General features: G+C 41.8%; 2 protein-coding genes across 7 annotated transcripts in view; one reads left to right on the forward strand and one right to left on the reverse strand.

Moving 5' to 3' along the window:
- FBXL2 (F-box and leucine rich repeat protein 2) overlaps nt 1–14,720 on the reverse strand; it is a 193,916-nt gene that overhangs the window by 67,226 nt on the left and 111,970 nt on the right. For all 6 annotated transcript variants that reach the window (XR_012157458.1, XR_012157459.1, XM_073333076.1 and 3 more), the window contains 2 exons: nt 4,686–4,740; nt 2,942–3,016 (listed from right to left, as the gene is read on the reverse strand). Coding sequence is in view for 4 of the 6 variants with exons in the window: in XM_073333076.1 (XP_073189177.1) it covers nt 2,942–3,016; nt 4,686–4,740 (130 nt within the window). In the remaining 2 variants the exon portion in view is untranslated. The remainder of the gene's footprint in view (nt 1–2,941; nt 3,017–4,685; nt 4,741–14,720) is intronic.
- Nucleotides 7,551–9,339, forward strand: LOC140907935 (uncharacterized). Its single transcript, XM_073335027.1, has 2 exons — nt 7,551–8,231; nt 8,819–9,339. The coding sequence occupies exons 1-2, from the start codon at nt 7,649–7,651 to the stop codon at nt 9,337–9,339; spliced, it is 1,104 nt and encodes a 367-aa protein (XP_073191128.1). The 5' UTR covers nt 7,551–7,648.

The raw sequence follows: 14,720 nt of genomic DNA on the forward strand, positions 1-14,720 counted from the left end.
CACAATACTGACTTGTAGCACATAGGTTATGGTACAAATCCATTATATATATAATCAAGGAATTAGAAAAACTATAGCATATGAAAAAAGTATGTCCCAAACCAAAAGCATAATAATCCAGTACTATCCTTCTAAAAAACAGAATCTGCAAGCATCATATACGTTTATCAGATAGAAAGTTCATAGTTCTAAAATACATTTATTACTGCTCAGCAAATAAGAAACAAAAATATTTTCAGCCTTCTATGTGCAAATAAACAGGAGTAGCAGTTAATCCCTCCCAACCTGTACAGATATGTTTAAATGTTTGCAGGCTCTGGAATCTGTTCTCCACTTCAGTACAGATCCTCTTAATAAGCAACATCTATTGTTGGCTTTTAAAGTACCAAAAAGAAGCTGACAATGAAGTTTCAAAGTGCTGTTGACAGAATTTACCTCTAAGTTAAATTAGTGAATTTCTATGCTTTGTATGTTTGGACAATGTTTAGCAAAATTTATCCAATGATTACCATATAGATTTTATTCATATAAGACGAATTTAAATATGGGGCAAGAATGCCAGAGGAGAATGAGACTATTTTCTTCTAGGTTTTAATTCCTAATATGACTCAGTAAATATACCATTAATGTGTCAGTGAAGTAATTTTCCACAGGATTGGTTCCTAAATTTCTCTCAACACTAAAAACATTCAGAAGAGGTCTTTTTTTGTTACATACATTAGAAAATTTTAAGGGGAGGCCTAATATAATGGCAGAGGGCAAGCATCAGCGTTCCTACACTGTAGAAGAAAAGCTAGCTGCAATAGATCAAGTAAATAGCGGAGAAACCCAGGTCAAAGTTTCAAAAGATATTGAGATTGCCGAATCTACTCTCCGAGGATGGCTAAAAAACTAATCTAAACTGAATGGCTTTGTACAAAATATCGATTCTGCCACGGGGCTTAAGCAAAAATGTGCGCACTATTCAGCAAAACCCACAATAGACAAAGCCATGCACACGTGGTTTGCTCAGAAAAGGCTGAAAGGAATGCCGCTAAGTGGGCCAATTCTTCAAGCCCAAGCAACAAAATTTGGAAATTTAACGGGGGATGAATCATTCCAAGCCACCAAGGGGTTTATAATTTGTTTTAAAAAGCATCATGGTATAGTGCAGGTATCGATTTCTGGAGAAAGCCGATCAGCCAATGAATCGGCCACGAACACATTTCCTGTTGAGTTAAAATCTATTTTACAAAATGAAGACTACCATGAAGAAGAACTTTATAATTGTGATGAAACAGCTTTATTTGCAAAACTGCTACCTGATAAAACTTTAGCCTTTAATTACGAGACACAGAAAACAGCTGGATTTAAGAAGATAAAAGATCGTGTGACTCTTTCTTTTTTGTAGTAATAAGATGGGCAGCCATACGCTTGCCCCTCTTCTCGTTGGCCGCTGTCATAACCCTTGCTGCTTTAATCACCTCAACAGAGCCAAACTGCCAGTAATATATGCTAACAGCAAAAATGCTTGGATGACAAGACACATTTTCGAAGACTGGTTCCACAACAGCTTTGTTCCAGCTGTTTGTAAGCATCTGCAATCGAAGAAACTCGAAGCCAAAGCACTTTTGCATTTGACAATTGTCCAGCCCATCCTCCAGCCAAATCACTGGTATCGAGTGATGGAAAAATTTGAGTGCTATACCTACCATTCAACACAACATCAAAAATTCAACCTTTAGACCAGGGCATTATTCAGAATTTTAAAAACAATTATCGACAGGAACTGATTTTGGCGATCGTGTCATGCACATCTTCAGGCATTTCTGAATTCCTGAAACAGTTAAACATGAAAGAAATTATTTATTTAGTTAAAAAAGTTTGGGACAATGAAGGCTCTCAGTGATGCCTTTTCTGTCAAAGATGGCTCAGACTCGGAAAACTCCAGCAGTGGCATTGATTCAGAGCCAGACTTTGAAGGATTTTTGGAAGAAGACGTCCTACAAACATGCACACAGACAAAAGAGGGTAACGGTAAACTTCTCTTTCAAATGATAAAAGATTTTAGTTTGGATACGTTGCTGAAAATCATTACTGAGTGGCTGGAGATGGATGAAGATTGCACAACTTCAGAATTTCTGTCCGAGGAAGAAATATTAACGGGCTGCGAGACTACGTCAGACCACGAAAGTGATGGCGAGGATGTCGTTGAAAAGGTCAGAATTTCGCCCACAGAAGCCCTTAGTGCTGTAGAAACTGTTGTAAGATTTATGGAGGCACAAAATGTGGAAAATATCTAAATCATTCATCTGCGGCGAATGACAGACTTCATAAGAAAGAAAAAAAGTGCGAGCCAGAAAGAGCAGAAAATAACAGCGTTTTTTTCTAGGTGAATCAGAGACACTTTTTTCAGCATGGCCCTCTTAACCCACAGTCTGTTAACATGCGGTCATGATGGCTTGACTCCCGACATCCGCGCGTAAACGGGTCTGTACTGTAAATGGCGCTCTCAGCTGAGAGGCCAGAGAGCCAACAGACATGGAAATTAAACTACCCTCTCACTCCCAGAAGTAATTCTGAGAGTCTCAGTCAAGACTGAGGAACCTTAGAGGGACATTTTCACTGTCCGTATGATACCTGTTTTATGAACAGAAGTCTTGAGTCTCCGGAACAGTCAATCCCATACCTTTTGTGAACAATGTGTGCACATGAATTACTTAAACCAAAATAAATAAATTATTTGTCACTTAGCTGAAAATCAAAACTCAGATACAATTCCAAGGTAAAAAGTGAGCCAAATACAATTATCTGCTTTTTCTACCTGTTCCTTCACAGCATTACCATCTTGTATTTTAAGACTGAGATATTTGTACTGTGAATAAGGTCTCTGGGATAATTAAGACAGTTTATCCTTTTAACATCCAATGTAAAGACAAAAAAAAAAAACTATAGTACTAACCTCTATATCTGTCTGAAAGTTAAAAAGATCTATTCTTTGCCAGTTACTTCCATCCAGAGCCAAGACATTCCATGCCTAGAAAAAACATACATATGTTTAATAAATCTTCTCTATCAGGTACTTAATAGCCCTCCCCTCATCACTATAGTATGAGTGTCTTGAAATCACAGACATGACACAAGTATTCCTTCAGAATGCATTATTTTGTATGTAAATCAAAAGTAATTTAGGCATTGAGGCTTATGAAAAAGTAGATTGCTAAAAACAGATTTTGCTGGACTGATTCTTTTAAATCCTGGGATTGCATGTTTTCAGACTGTAAGGGCCAAATTCTGCCCATGGATACGTGCATGAACATTGACTTAAATGCAAGCCACACGCATACACAGTATAATGGCAGAATTTTAACCTCATCATTTAAAGCAATTTTAGTAAGTTCATTGTTCAATAAATTATTTTTATTAGAGCTGTATGTAAAGAAGAAGAATTTAAAACTTAGCTGCTTCTAGTCAAAGAATAAAAAGGAAGAGCTGGGAATGCTGAAATAAATGTATTTATATAGAGGTTTTCAACTCCAAAATTCTTTATAACCTTTACAAACTATTGGCTCAGTCCTGAGAGGAGCAGAATGCCTTCTGCAAGATGCTGGCTTCTGAACCCCCCTATTTTCATGGGAATGGAGGCATTCAGCCCCTCTCAGGATTGGACCATATTTCATTATATAGTACGCACATGCACACAAATTTCTTCATCACCACTGGGATGAAACATGGCAGCTGTTAAACAGCACACATCATCTCTACACAACAGTTCCGGCTAGAAAGTGAAAAGGCGTTCCTTATTCAATAGAAACTGCTGGGACATGTGGTTACCCAACCAGTTCAATACTGACTCAGAGGGAAGAATACCACCTACTGATTCATCAGCATTATTTTCTGCCGCACCCTAGGTTTTAGCTGGAGCTATTGACCAAGATTGATGCTGCTTAGCTTATTAAATCACAGTTTAGGGTGGGATGGAAGCAGGAATAAAAGAGTTATGTTCTGAATTAGAAAAAAAAAATTTGAATTTCACTGAAAAAAAAAGTGAAGTGAAGATTTAAAAGCCTGCCTTTTGAAATAATACAGAAAAAAGTTCACTATGGTAGTTTGGTTGCATATAAGGTTTGTTTTTGTACACACTTCATGTAAGAATAAAATCTATTTTATTTTAATTCAAGCAAAACCACCCAGATGAACATAAAGATGTATTTAGATATGCCTTTTCAATTGTCTTCACATGAGTGCCGTTTTCTCTATTAGTAGTAGATTTACTTAATACCTTCAGCATTTGGCAAACACCATGGATACACTTCTTAAACATATGTTGAATATTAACAGAGCTACATGGACTTTTAAGCACAAAATACTTCTGAAAAATAGTGTTATAAAGTCACAAACTTTAAATAGCAAATGCCACTATGCCAAAAAAGGCCTAATTCTTTCTGCAGATACAAAGCATGTATCATTGTACATCTCTTGCCCCGACCCCGCCACCCCTTAAGAGAAAACTCCAGACACACAGTGATTCATTCTGCATATCTGATTGCAGGATTGGGAGCTCAGTTTCTTATCCACTGCTCAAAGTCAACGGTAAGATTCCCTTTGATTTCTAAGAGCCTAATCTAAAGCTCATTTTTTGCTGGTAATTAATAAAATAGTCCTTCCCAATGCACAAAATGACCCAAGTAAAGCAAATACTGTACCTTAGAAACTTGCGCACATCGGCACAAAGTAACAATATCCAAGAAGGAAAATATTCTAGGAAGAAAAGGAACAGAATCAAATTATGCTGATGTTTTATTACTAATCCAGTCTAATATACAGGTTCACAGTTTCATAATCATAGGAAAAAATTCAAGTTACATAAAAAGCTAAATTACATTTAACTCTGCAATACTACAAAATTGTACTGGATAGGCTGACAACAGTTATATATACACTGACTAAGAACAATCATTTGGAAATAGGATACATATGCTATTTTTGATCAGCCCCCAGTTGAAAAATCTAAATACTATTGAAGAAAAACAGTCCAGTTTTCTAATAAGTCACATACTGCTCACTAAGCCTGTGAAATTCAATCATTTAAAAAAATTAGATTTACTCTATAAGAAAGAATGACACAGGAGTTCAGTATTCACCATTACTATCTAAACACGATACCATTTCTGTAAACCTGCGTACTCTAACTGTTCAGTTCTGAAGGAGATTTGCATTGGCAAGATGAACACAAGTTCCAAATATCAATAAAGACAGCTCAGGGGATGTTCTCAGGGGAGGAAAGGATATTGGTGTAAGCACAAAAATGCAGATTCTTTTCCAAAACTATTTTCTACAACAATCACTCACAAGAATATATACTAAAGTTAAAAAACATTACCTGCTCACAAGGCCATCAACCTTTTTTATGCTCAAAATTATGAAAATCTTAACTTGCTATCAGTATCATCTTGTACTAAAATCTTAACACCGATGAGTAAATACAGCTGATTTGTTGGTGAAGAGATAATGATTAATAAAAATGATCTAAAAAAATCTGACCAACATTTTCAAACTTCGAAGCTTAAATCAAGGCACCTAAACCCATAATTAGGAACCTAAATAAGTTGCCAAATGTTCAGTTCAGTACCCATGGAAGTTGACAGGATCTACAAATGCCACTTGGATGCCTAATTTTAGACACCCAGGTTTCAAAATGGTCCTGATATTCAATGATATTCTATTATCACATTTGAACACATTCTATTTTTCAATACATAAAAATATACATGAATTAAAATAGATCCATTTACCATGCAAACTCAGAAGAATGAGCACCCTTGTAAGGTATGAATTGCATTTTTTACAAAAAAGCATTTTTGACAATATTTATTGTGATTGGAACACCCATTTGAAGCTCAAGGCACTTTATAAAACTAAATACCAACACCATGTGAATGGATTTCGAAGGTCTCAGATTTATACATTCGCATTTCAAAACAGTTTTCCAAATTATTTCAGTAAATTTGCCTTCACATTCTATCTAGTCAAAAAATAAAGGGCGGTGACAAACCATTTTGGGGCACTCTTGTTTTGAAGGGAGAGGAGGAGGACTGTTTTGGCTTTCATATTAGCCTTATTCATTTTGTCATAGGTAACATTATACAGAGATCTGGGAACAGGAGAAGGGGAAAGGAGTTTGTAGATCCCATTACTTTGAATTGTCTAATAGTTTGTCCTAATGATAATCACTATTTATGATGGTGCACATTAATATATCGATATTCTCTTTTAAAAGAAGGAAAGAACACAAAGGGCAAACATACAGTTAGGCTTTTATTTCTTTTTCCTCTGGCAGTTGGCCATTACTTTAGCGGAGAAAACTTTCTACAGGGAGTTGCTTTGCATTACAAGGAGATTCTCTTTGATTTAACCTTCAATTGGAGAAGTTTTTAGTTTTATCTGATGAAGTCAACTTTTCTTCCATCCTTGGAAGTCAGTCAAGTTGTCCCCATGAAACAGACAACTTAAATAATGGCAACAACAGAATATATGCATCATACCTCATCTTTTCTTTACAGGCATTAATGCTTGTCAGCACTCTGAAGATGTAAAGTGCTATGCAATTGTTATGTATTATAGCTGATAGCATGAGATACCATTGACATGTTCAGCTATAATTGCTATGAGTCATTCCACCAATGCCATAATTTATCCACTGCCATTCTTTTTGCTTGAAATATTAAGCGAAAAGATTTCAATTCTTCTTGCTTATTTCATTCATATCATCTTGAAAAGTCAATTATCTGCCTTCCGTATTATTGACCAATCTAACAGAAATTTGTTTCTGCAGATACTGCTATAAATGTCTGATTCAGAGTTCATTGAAGTCAATGAAAAAGCCCTCAGTAACTTCAAGTAGGCTTCTGACCAGGTTCCAGGCCTCCTGGAGTTGGCTAATCTCTATCCTAAATAGGGACTCCCTTCTCCCACTGTGTTTGCGGAATGAATGCCAAATTAGGCAATTAATGCCATCTCCTTCTCAACAACAGAATCTAAGTAATTTCTCACCTAGCTCAAGTGCAAAATATAGCAAATAAAGTCTTGGGAATGACAGCAAGAGACTCCGTGAAATGAACAGAATCCAATGTGCTCAAAGTCAACAGTCAACCATGGCAAAAGCTACTCTCATTTCTGCCTATTCTCCTATTTTTCCTCCTTCCCTCTGTCCAGTTCTCTCTAACCTCTCCATTTGTCTCTACCACACTGCAGTTTTAAAATGATTTTAAAGACCCTTTTGACTAGAAGAGCTTTATAATTCCTAACACCAAGCCCTGGTCTACACTAGGACTTTAGGTCGAATTTAGCAACGTTAAATCGATTTAAACCTGCACCCGTCCACACAGTGAAGCCCTTTATTTCGACTTAAAGGGCTCTTAAAATCGATTTCCTTACTCCACCCCTGACAAGTGGATTAGCGCTTAAATCGACGTTCCCAGCTCGAATTTGGGGTACTGTGGACACAATTAGATGGTATTGGCCTCCGGGAGCTATCCCAGAGTGCTCCATTCTGACCGCTCTGGACAGCACTCTCAACTCAGATGCACTGGCCAGGTAGACAGGAAAAGAACCGCAAACTTTTGAATCTCATTTCCTGTTTGGCCAGCGTGGCAAGCTGCAGGTGACCATGCAGAGCTCATCAGCACAGGTGACCATGATGGAGTCCCAGAATCGCAAAAGAGCTCCAGCATGGACCGAACGGGAGGTACGGGATCTGATCGCTGTTTGGGGAGAGGAATCCGTGCTATCAGAACTCCGTTCCAGTTTTCGAAATGCCAAAACCTTTGTGAAAATCTCCCAGGGCATGAAGGACAGAGGCCATAACAGGGACCCGAAGCAGTGCCGCGTGAAACTGAAGGAGCTGAGGCAAGCCTACCAGAAAACCAGAGAGGCGAACAGCCGCTCTGGGTCAGAGCCCCAAACATGCCGCTTCTATGATGAGCTGCATGCCATTTTAGGGGGTTCAGCCACCACTACCCCAGCCGTGTTGTTTGACTCCTTCAATGGAGATGGAGGCAATACGGAAGCAGGTTTTGGGGACGAAGAAGATGAGGAGGAGGAGGAGGTTGTAGATAGCTCACAGCAAGCAAGCGGAGAAACCGGTTTTCCCGACAGCCAGGAACTGTTTCTCACCCTAGACCTGGAGCCAGTACCCCCCGAACCCACCCAAGGCTGCCTCCTGGACCCAGCAGGCGGAGAAGGGACCTCTGGTGAGTGTACCTTTTAAAATGCTATACATGGTTTAAAAGCAAGCATGTGAAAGGATTACTTTGCCCTGGCATTTGCGGTTCTCCTAGATGTAGTCCTAAAGCCTTTGCAAAAGGTTTCTGGGGAGGGCAGCCTTATTTCGTCCTTCATGGTAGGACACTTTATCACTCCAGGCCAGTAACACATACTCGGGAATCACTGTAGAACAAAGCATTGCAGTGTATGTTTGCTGGCATTCAACCAAAATCCGTTCTTTCTCTCTCTGTGTTATCCTCAGGAGAGTGAGATATAATTCATGGTCACCTGGTTGAAATAGGGTGCTTTTCTTCAGGGACACTCAGTATAGCCCATTCCTGCTGGGCTGTTTGCCTGTGGCTGAACAAAAATGTTCCCCGCTGTTAGCCACAGGGAGGGGGGAAGGTTGAGGGGGTAGTCACGCGGTGGGAGGAGGCAAAATGCGACCTTGTAACGAAAGCACATGTGCTATGTATGTAATGTTAACAGCAAGGTTTACCCTGAAAGAGTGTAGCGACTGTTTTATAAAATGTGTCTTTTTAAATACCGCTGTCCCTTTTTTTTTCTCCACCAGCTGCATGTGTTTCAATGATCACAGGATCTTCTCCTTCCCAGAGGCTAGTGAAGCTTAGAAAGAAAAAAAAACGCACTCGCGATGAAATGTTCTCCAAGCTCATGCTGTCCTCCCACACTGACAGAGCACAGACGAATGCGTGGAGGCAAATAATGTCAGAGTGCAGGAAAGCACAAAATGACCGGGAGGAGAGGTGGAGGGCTGAAGAGAGTAAGTGGCGGGCTGAAGACAGGGCTGAAGCTCAAATGTGGCAGCAGCGTGATGAGAGGAGGCAGGATTCAATGCTGAGGCTGCTGCAGGACCAAACCAGAATGCTCCAGTGTATGGTTGAGCTGCAGCAAAGGCAGCTGGAGCACAGACTGCCACTGCTGCCCCTCTGTAACCAACCGCCCTCCTCCCCAAGTTCCATAGCCTCCACACCCAGACGCCCAAGAACGCGGTGGGGGGGCCTCCGGCCAACCAGCCACTCCACAACAGAGGATTGCCCAAAAAAAAGAAGGCTGTCATTCAATAAATTTTAAAGTTGTAAACTTTTAAAGTGCTGTGCTTAAAGTGCTGTGTGGCATTTTCCTTCCCTCCTCCACCACCCCTCCTGGGATACCTTGGTAGTCATCTCCCTATTTGTGTGATGAATGAATAACGAATGCATGACTGTGAAGCAGCAATGACTTTATTGCCTCTGCAAGCGGTGATTAAAGGGAGGAGGGGAGGGTGGTTAGCTTACAGGGAAGTAGAGTGAACCAAGGGGCGGGGGGTTTCATCAAGGAGAAACAAACAGAACTTTCACACTGTAGCCTGGCCAGTCATGAAACTGGTTTTCAAAGCTTCTCTGATGCGTACCGCGCCCTCCTGAGCTCTTCTAACCGCCCTGGTGTCTGGCTGCGCGTAACCAGCAGCTAGGCGATTTGCCTCAACCTCGCACCCCGCCATAAACGTCTCCCCCTTACTCTCACAGATATTGTGGAGCACACAGCAAGCAGTAATAACAGTGGGAATATTGGTTTCGCTGAGGTCTAAGCGAGTCAGTAAACTGCGCCAGCGCGCCTTTAAACGTCCAAATGCACATTCTACCACCATTCTGCACTTGCTCAGCCTGTAGTTGAACAGCTCCTGACCACTGTCCAGGCTGCCTGTGTACGGCTTCATGAGCTATGGCATTAAGGGGCAGGCTGGGTCCCCAAGGATACATATAGGCATTTCAACATCCCCAACAGTTATTTTCTGGTCTGGGAAGAAAGTCCCTTCCTGCAGCTTTTGAAACAGACCAGAGTTCCTGAAGATGCGAGCATCATGCACCTTTCCCGGCCATCCCACGTTGATGTTGGTGAAACGTCCCTTGTGATCCACCAGAGCTTGCAGCACTATCGAAAAGTACCCCTTGCGGTTTATGTACTCGCCGGCTTGGTGCTCTGGTGCCAAGATAGGGATATGGGTTCCGTCTATAGCCCCACCACAGTTAGGGAATCCCATTGCAGCAAAGCCATCCACTATGACCTGCACATTTCCCAGGGTCACTACCCTTGATATCAGCAGATCTTTGATTGCGTGAGCTACTTGCATCACAGCAGCCCCCACAGTAGATTTGCCCACTCCAAATTGATTCCCAACTGACCGGTAGCTGTCTGGCGTTGCAAGCTTCCACAGGGCTATCGCCACTCGCTTCTCAACTGTGAGGGCTGCTCTCATCCTGGTATTCATGCGCTTCAGGGCAGGGGAAAGCAAGTCACAAAGTTCCATGAAAGTGCCCTTACGCATGCGAAAGTTTCGCAGCCACTAGGAATCGTCCCAGACCTGCAACACTATGCGGTCCCACCAGTCTGTGCTTGTTTCCCGAGCCCAGAATCGGCGTTCCACAGCATGAACCTGCCCCATTAGCACCATGATGCATGCATTGGCAGGGCCCATGCTTTCAGAGAAATCTGTGTCCATGTCCTGATCACTCACGGGACCGCGCTGACGTCGCCTCCTTGCCCGGTATCGCGTTGCCATGTTCTGGTGCTGCATATACTGCTGGATAATGCGTGTGGTGGTTGATGTGCTCCTAATTGCCAAAATGAGCTGAGCGGCCTCCATGCTTGCCTTGGTATGGCGTCCGCACAGAAAAAAGGCGCGGAACGATTGTCTGCCGTTGCTCTGACGGAGGGAGGGGCGACTGACAACATGGCTTACAGGGTTGGCTTCAGGGAGCTAAAATCAACAAAGGGTGTGCCTGTACATCAAGGAGTATTTCAGGCAGGACTGCACGGAGGGTTCCAATAAGAAATGGTGCACCAAAGTTATCGTTGTTATTGGAACAAGGAGGTTAGCCTGGCCTCTGATTGATACATGGCTAGATTAACCTCGCTGCGCCTTCTCTGTGACTGACTGCAGTGTGATCTAGACAGGGGAGGAGGAAAATGAGTACAAAACAAATCTGGTCTATTTCTTGTTCTGACCCACTCCATCTATCCTTTACATCTTTGGCTGGCAGCAGACAAAAAAGGCGCGAAATGATTGTCTGCCCTTGCTTTCATGGGGGGAGGGAGGGTGGGAACGGGGTCCTGACGATATGTACCCAGAACCACCCGCGACAATGTTTTAGCCCCATCAGGCATTGGGATATCAACCCAGAATTCCAATGGGCAGCGGAGACTGCGGGAACTGTGGGATAGCTACCCACAGTGCAACGCTCCGGAAGTCGACGCTTGCCTCGGTACTGTGGAAGCGCTCCGCCGAGTTAATGCACTTAATGCACTTAGAGCATTTTCTGTGGGGACACACACACTCGAATATATAAAACCGATTTCAAAAAAAACGACTTCTATAAATTCGACCTAATTTCGTAGTGTAGACATACCCCAAGTAATTTCTTTTGTAGCCTTCTAATCCTGCCATAAAAATCTACATCATTCATGAAGCCTCACAAATCTGATGCAATCACTAACAAAGTTTACATGCCATCTTGCATCTGAATTTAATACATATTAAATTTGTTCAAGTTCGATTTGAGTTCCTCAGAGTAAGGGCTTTGTCCTTTATGCACTTGCAAAACACTGTGTGCTTTCACACTGACTCTTCCTTAGCGGACAATTCCTTACCAGAATTAACCAGAGACAGCCAGAAAAAGGACTTCGGCATCTGAATGAAAAAAAGATTGAGAAGTACAGACTCTCTCTGCACTTAAGTGTTTTTTTGTTTGTTTTAAATGTAAAATATACACAATAGGACAGCTGATAGACCTGCAGCACACCTGTCCTTCACAACCAGAGCTATGCAGAAGTTAATGCAGCCAGCAGGAAGATTAATTTCCTCTTAGTACTTGGACACGGATTAGCACAGGGGTGCTGGAAATGAAGTTCATGTTGCATAGATTCTCCTTTCTCCTGGACAGCTCCATATCTGAACCAATGGGCAGATCTGGGTGGATAGTTCTTTACATTACTTCAACACATCAAACTGTGTAAGGTATGGAGTGAGAAGCTGAGTTGAACATAGGCAAAACAGCCTCTCCTCCCAGGCCCCTGAGGACTCCTCTCAACTTGGGGCCACCTGAAATCAAAGTTTCTGCAACTTGTCAAAACCAGCCCTGCATACAGTAATTATTCATTCTCTACAAAAATAGATTTTCTAGTGCTAACTTGTGCTATGCATAGGTGCACCATTTGCCTTAAAAACAAAATAAACAAAAGTATCAAACATGTACATGCATACACCACCGACCCAAATTTTGGTCTAAAAGAGCCCAAATTTGACATCTTTCTGGGCACAATGCAAGAACTATTTACTTTGTTTTGTTCTAAAGAAGTGGTCTGAATTGGGACAGTACCAGTTTTCTCTTTTCTTTGGCTGATTTGGGAGTAGTTTTTCCCCCCATATTAATTTGGATTATTATTTTTGAATGCATGTGAAAATCTGTATTGTTCTTACGCCTGGAGTGATGGCACAAACTATAAATCCAAATATCAAGACGCAGCAATGGTGAGATGTGACTGACTTAGTCAAAACACAAATATTCATAGTATATTTCAATGATATCTCTTAGGAGTACCTCTTCACTCCATTCACTAACTAATCGAACTCTGGACTGTGGATGATGAGAAATATCAAAGTTGAAAGTGTATGGATATTTGAAACCAAAAATTGCCATTCACCTTTTAAGGTTTAATTTTTATAATGTTTACCCTGGTTACGTCATTTTCAGTACAGATGCATCTGAAAAAGCTGACATCAGCCTTGAGTCTTAAACTGTATACTCAATTTTTCCTGATAGGTGAAAATAAATATCCATTTTTATAGGGCACTGTGGATACTGTGTAGTTTGTGCCTAGTAAGCATCAAAGGCAGCTACTGTTGCTGTGCAGTGTTGACGGGGGTCCAGCTCCCTCTTCCCTTTTAGTTTTTAGTTTGCCGGAAAATAACAGTTCAGAGTTCAGTTTGCAGGCAATTGATGGGTTTATTGGGGCTAAACAAGCAAGCATATTTTGAAGCCCTTTACATTGACTGGGCTATTTTTATACGCCGATAGAGTTTAACCATACTTCGAACCCCTTCACACCAGTTGGGTTTATTTGTATATGCCAAAAGAGTTTTCCTCTTCCCCTCCCACAACTACAGTTCTATACGCCGATAAAACCCCCTTCTTTTCCTAACCCCTAGCTCCATACGCCAACGGAGCTCCCTCTTCCCCTCCCTTTTCTTGGCAAACTTAATTATACTTGTACTTGTAGTGTCCCTTCCCTGGTACCATCCCTTTCAATATATGAATCATAGAATCATAGAATATCAGGATTGGAAGGGACCTCAGGAGGTCAGCTAGTCCAACCCCCTGCTCAAAGCAGGACCAATCCCCAACATATGGTTCTGTTCTGTTCTCGGGGGATCTTTTTAATTCTACCTTTAAACTACGGATGCTGACCTTTTTAGTGTATCCAAGAAATAGGCCTGTTTATAACAAGCATGATGCAATGACATGATCTCATAAGAATGGCCATACTGGGTCAGACCAATGTTCCATCTAGCCCAATATCTTGCCTTCTGACAGTAGCTAATACCAGGGGTTTCACATGGAATGAACAGAACATGCAATCATTGAGCGATCCATCACCCATTGTCCACTCCTAGCTTCTGGCAGTCAGGAGCTAGGGACACTCAGAGCATTGAGTTGCATCCCTGCCCATCTTGGCAAACAGCCATTGATGGACCTATCCTCCATGAAATTATCTAATTCTCTTTTGAACCCCATTATGCTTTTGGCTGTCACAACATCCCCTGACAACGAGTTACACAGGTTGACTGTGAGTTGTGTGAAGGAGTTCACAGTCATACAGCTTGCAATACTGCATTACCAAAGCCAGCATCGTCTCGAGCTTGCTGGATAAGCGCATAATACGATGTAAACGTGTGGACGGACGACTAGGTGGCAGCCTTGCAGATATCCTGGATCAGCACTTGGGCTAGGAAAGCTGCCGAAGAGGCTTCTGCCCTGGTTGATTGGGCAGTTACAATCGCCGGAGGGGGCACCTTGGCCTGGTTGTAGCAGTAGCAGTTACAGGCAGTAATCCAAATCGAGATCCTCTGGACCGACTCTGGATGATCTTTCATCCTGTCAGCCACTGCGACAAATAACTGCAGCGACTTATGAAAAGAATTGGTCCTCTCAATGTAGAAGGCTAGCACCCTTCTGACATCGAGCGAGTGCAATCTGCGCTCCTCCGCCAACTTATGAGGTTGAGGAAAGAATACAGATGAGAATATGTCCTAAGTCATATAAAAAAACGAAACAACCTTGGGTAGAAAGGCCGGATGTGGTCGAAGTTGGACCTTGTCCTTGTAAAACAGTGTGTAGGGTGGCTCCGAGGTAAGTGCCTTAAACTCGAAGACCCTGCGGGAAGATGTTATTGCCACCAAGAAAGCGACCTTCCAG

Source organism: Lepidochelys kempii, chromosome 2 (genome assembly GCF_965140265.1).
Source record: "Lepidochelys kempii isolate rLepKem1 chromosome 2, rLepKem1.hap2, whole genome shotgun sequence".
Classification (NCBI taxonomy): Eukaryota; Metazoa; Chordata; order Testudines; family Cheloniidae; genus Lepidochelys; species Lepidochelys kempii.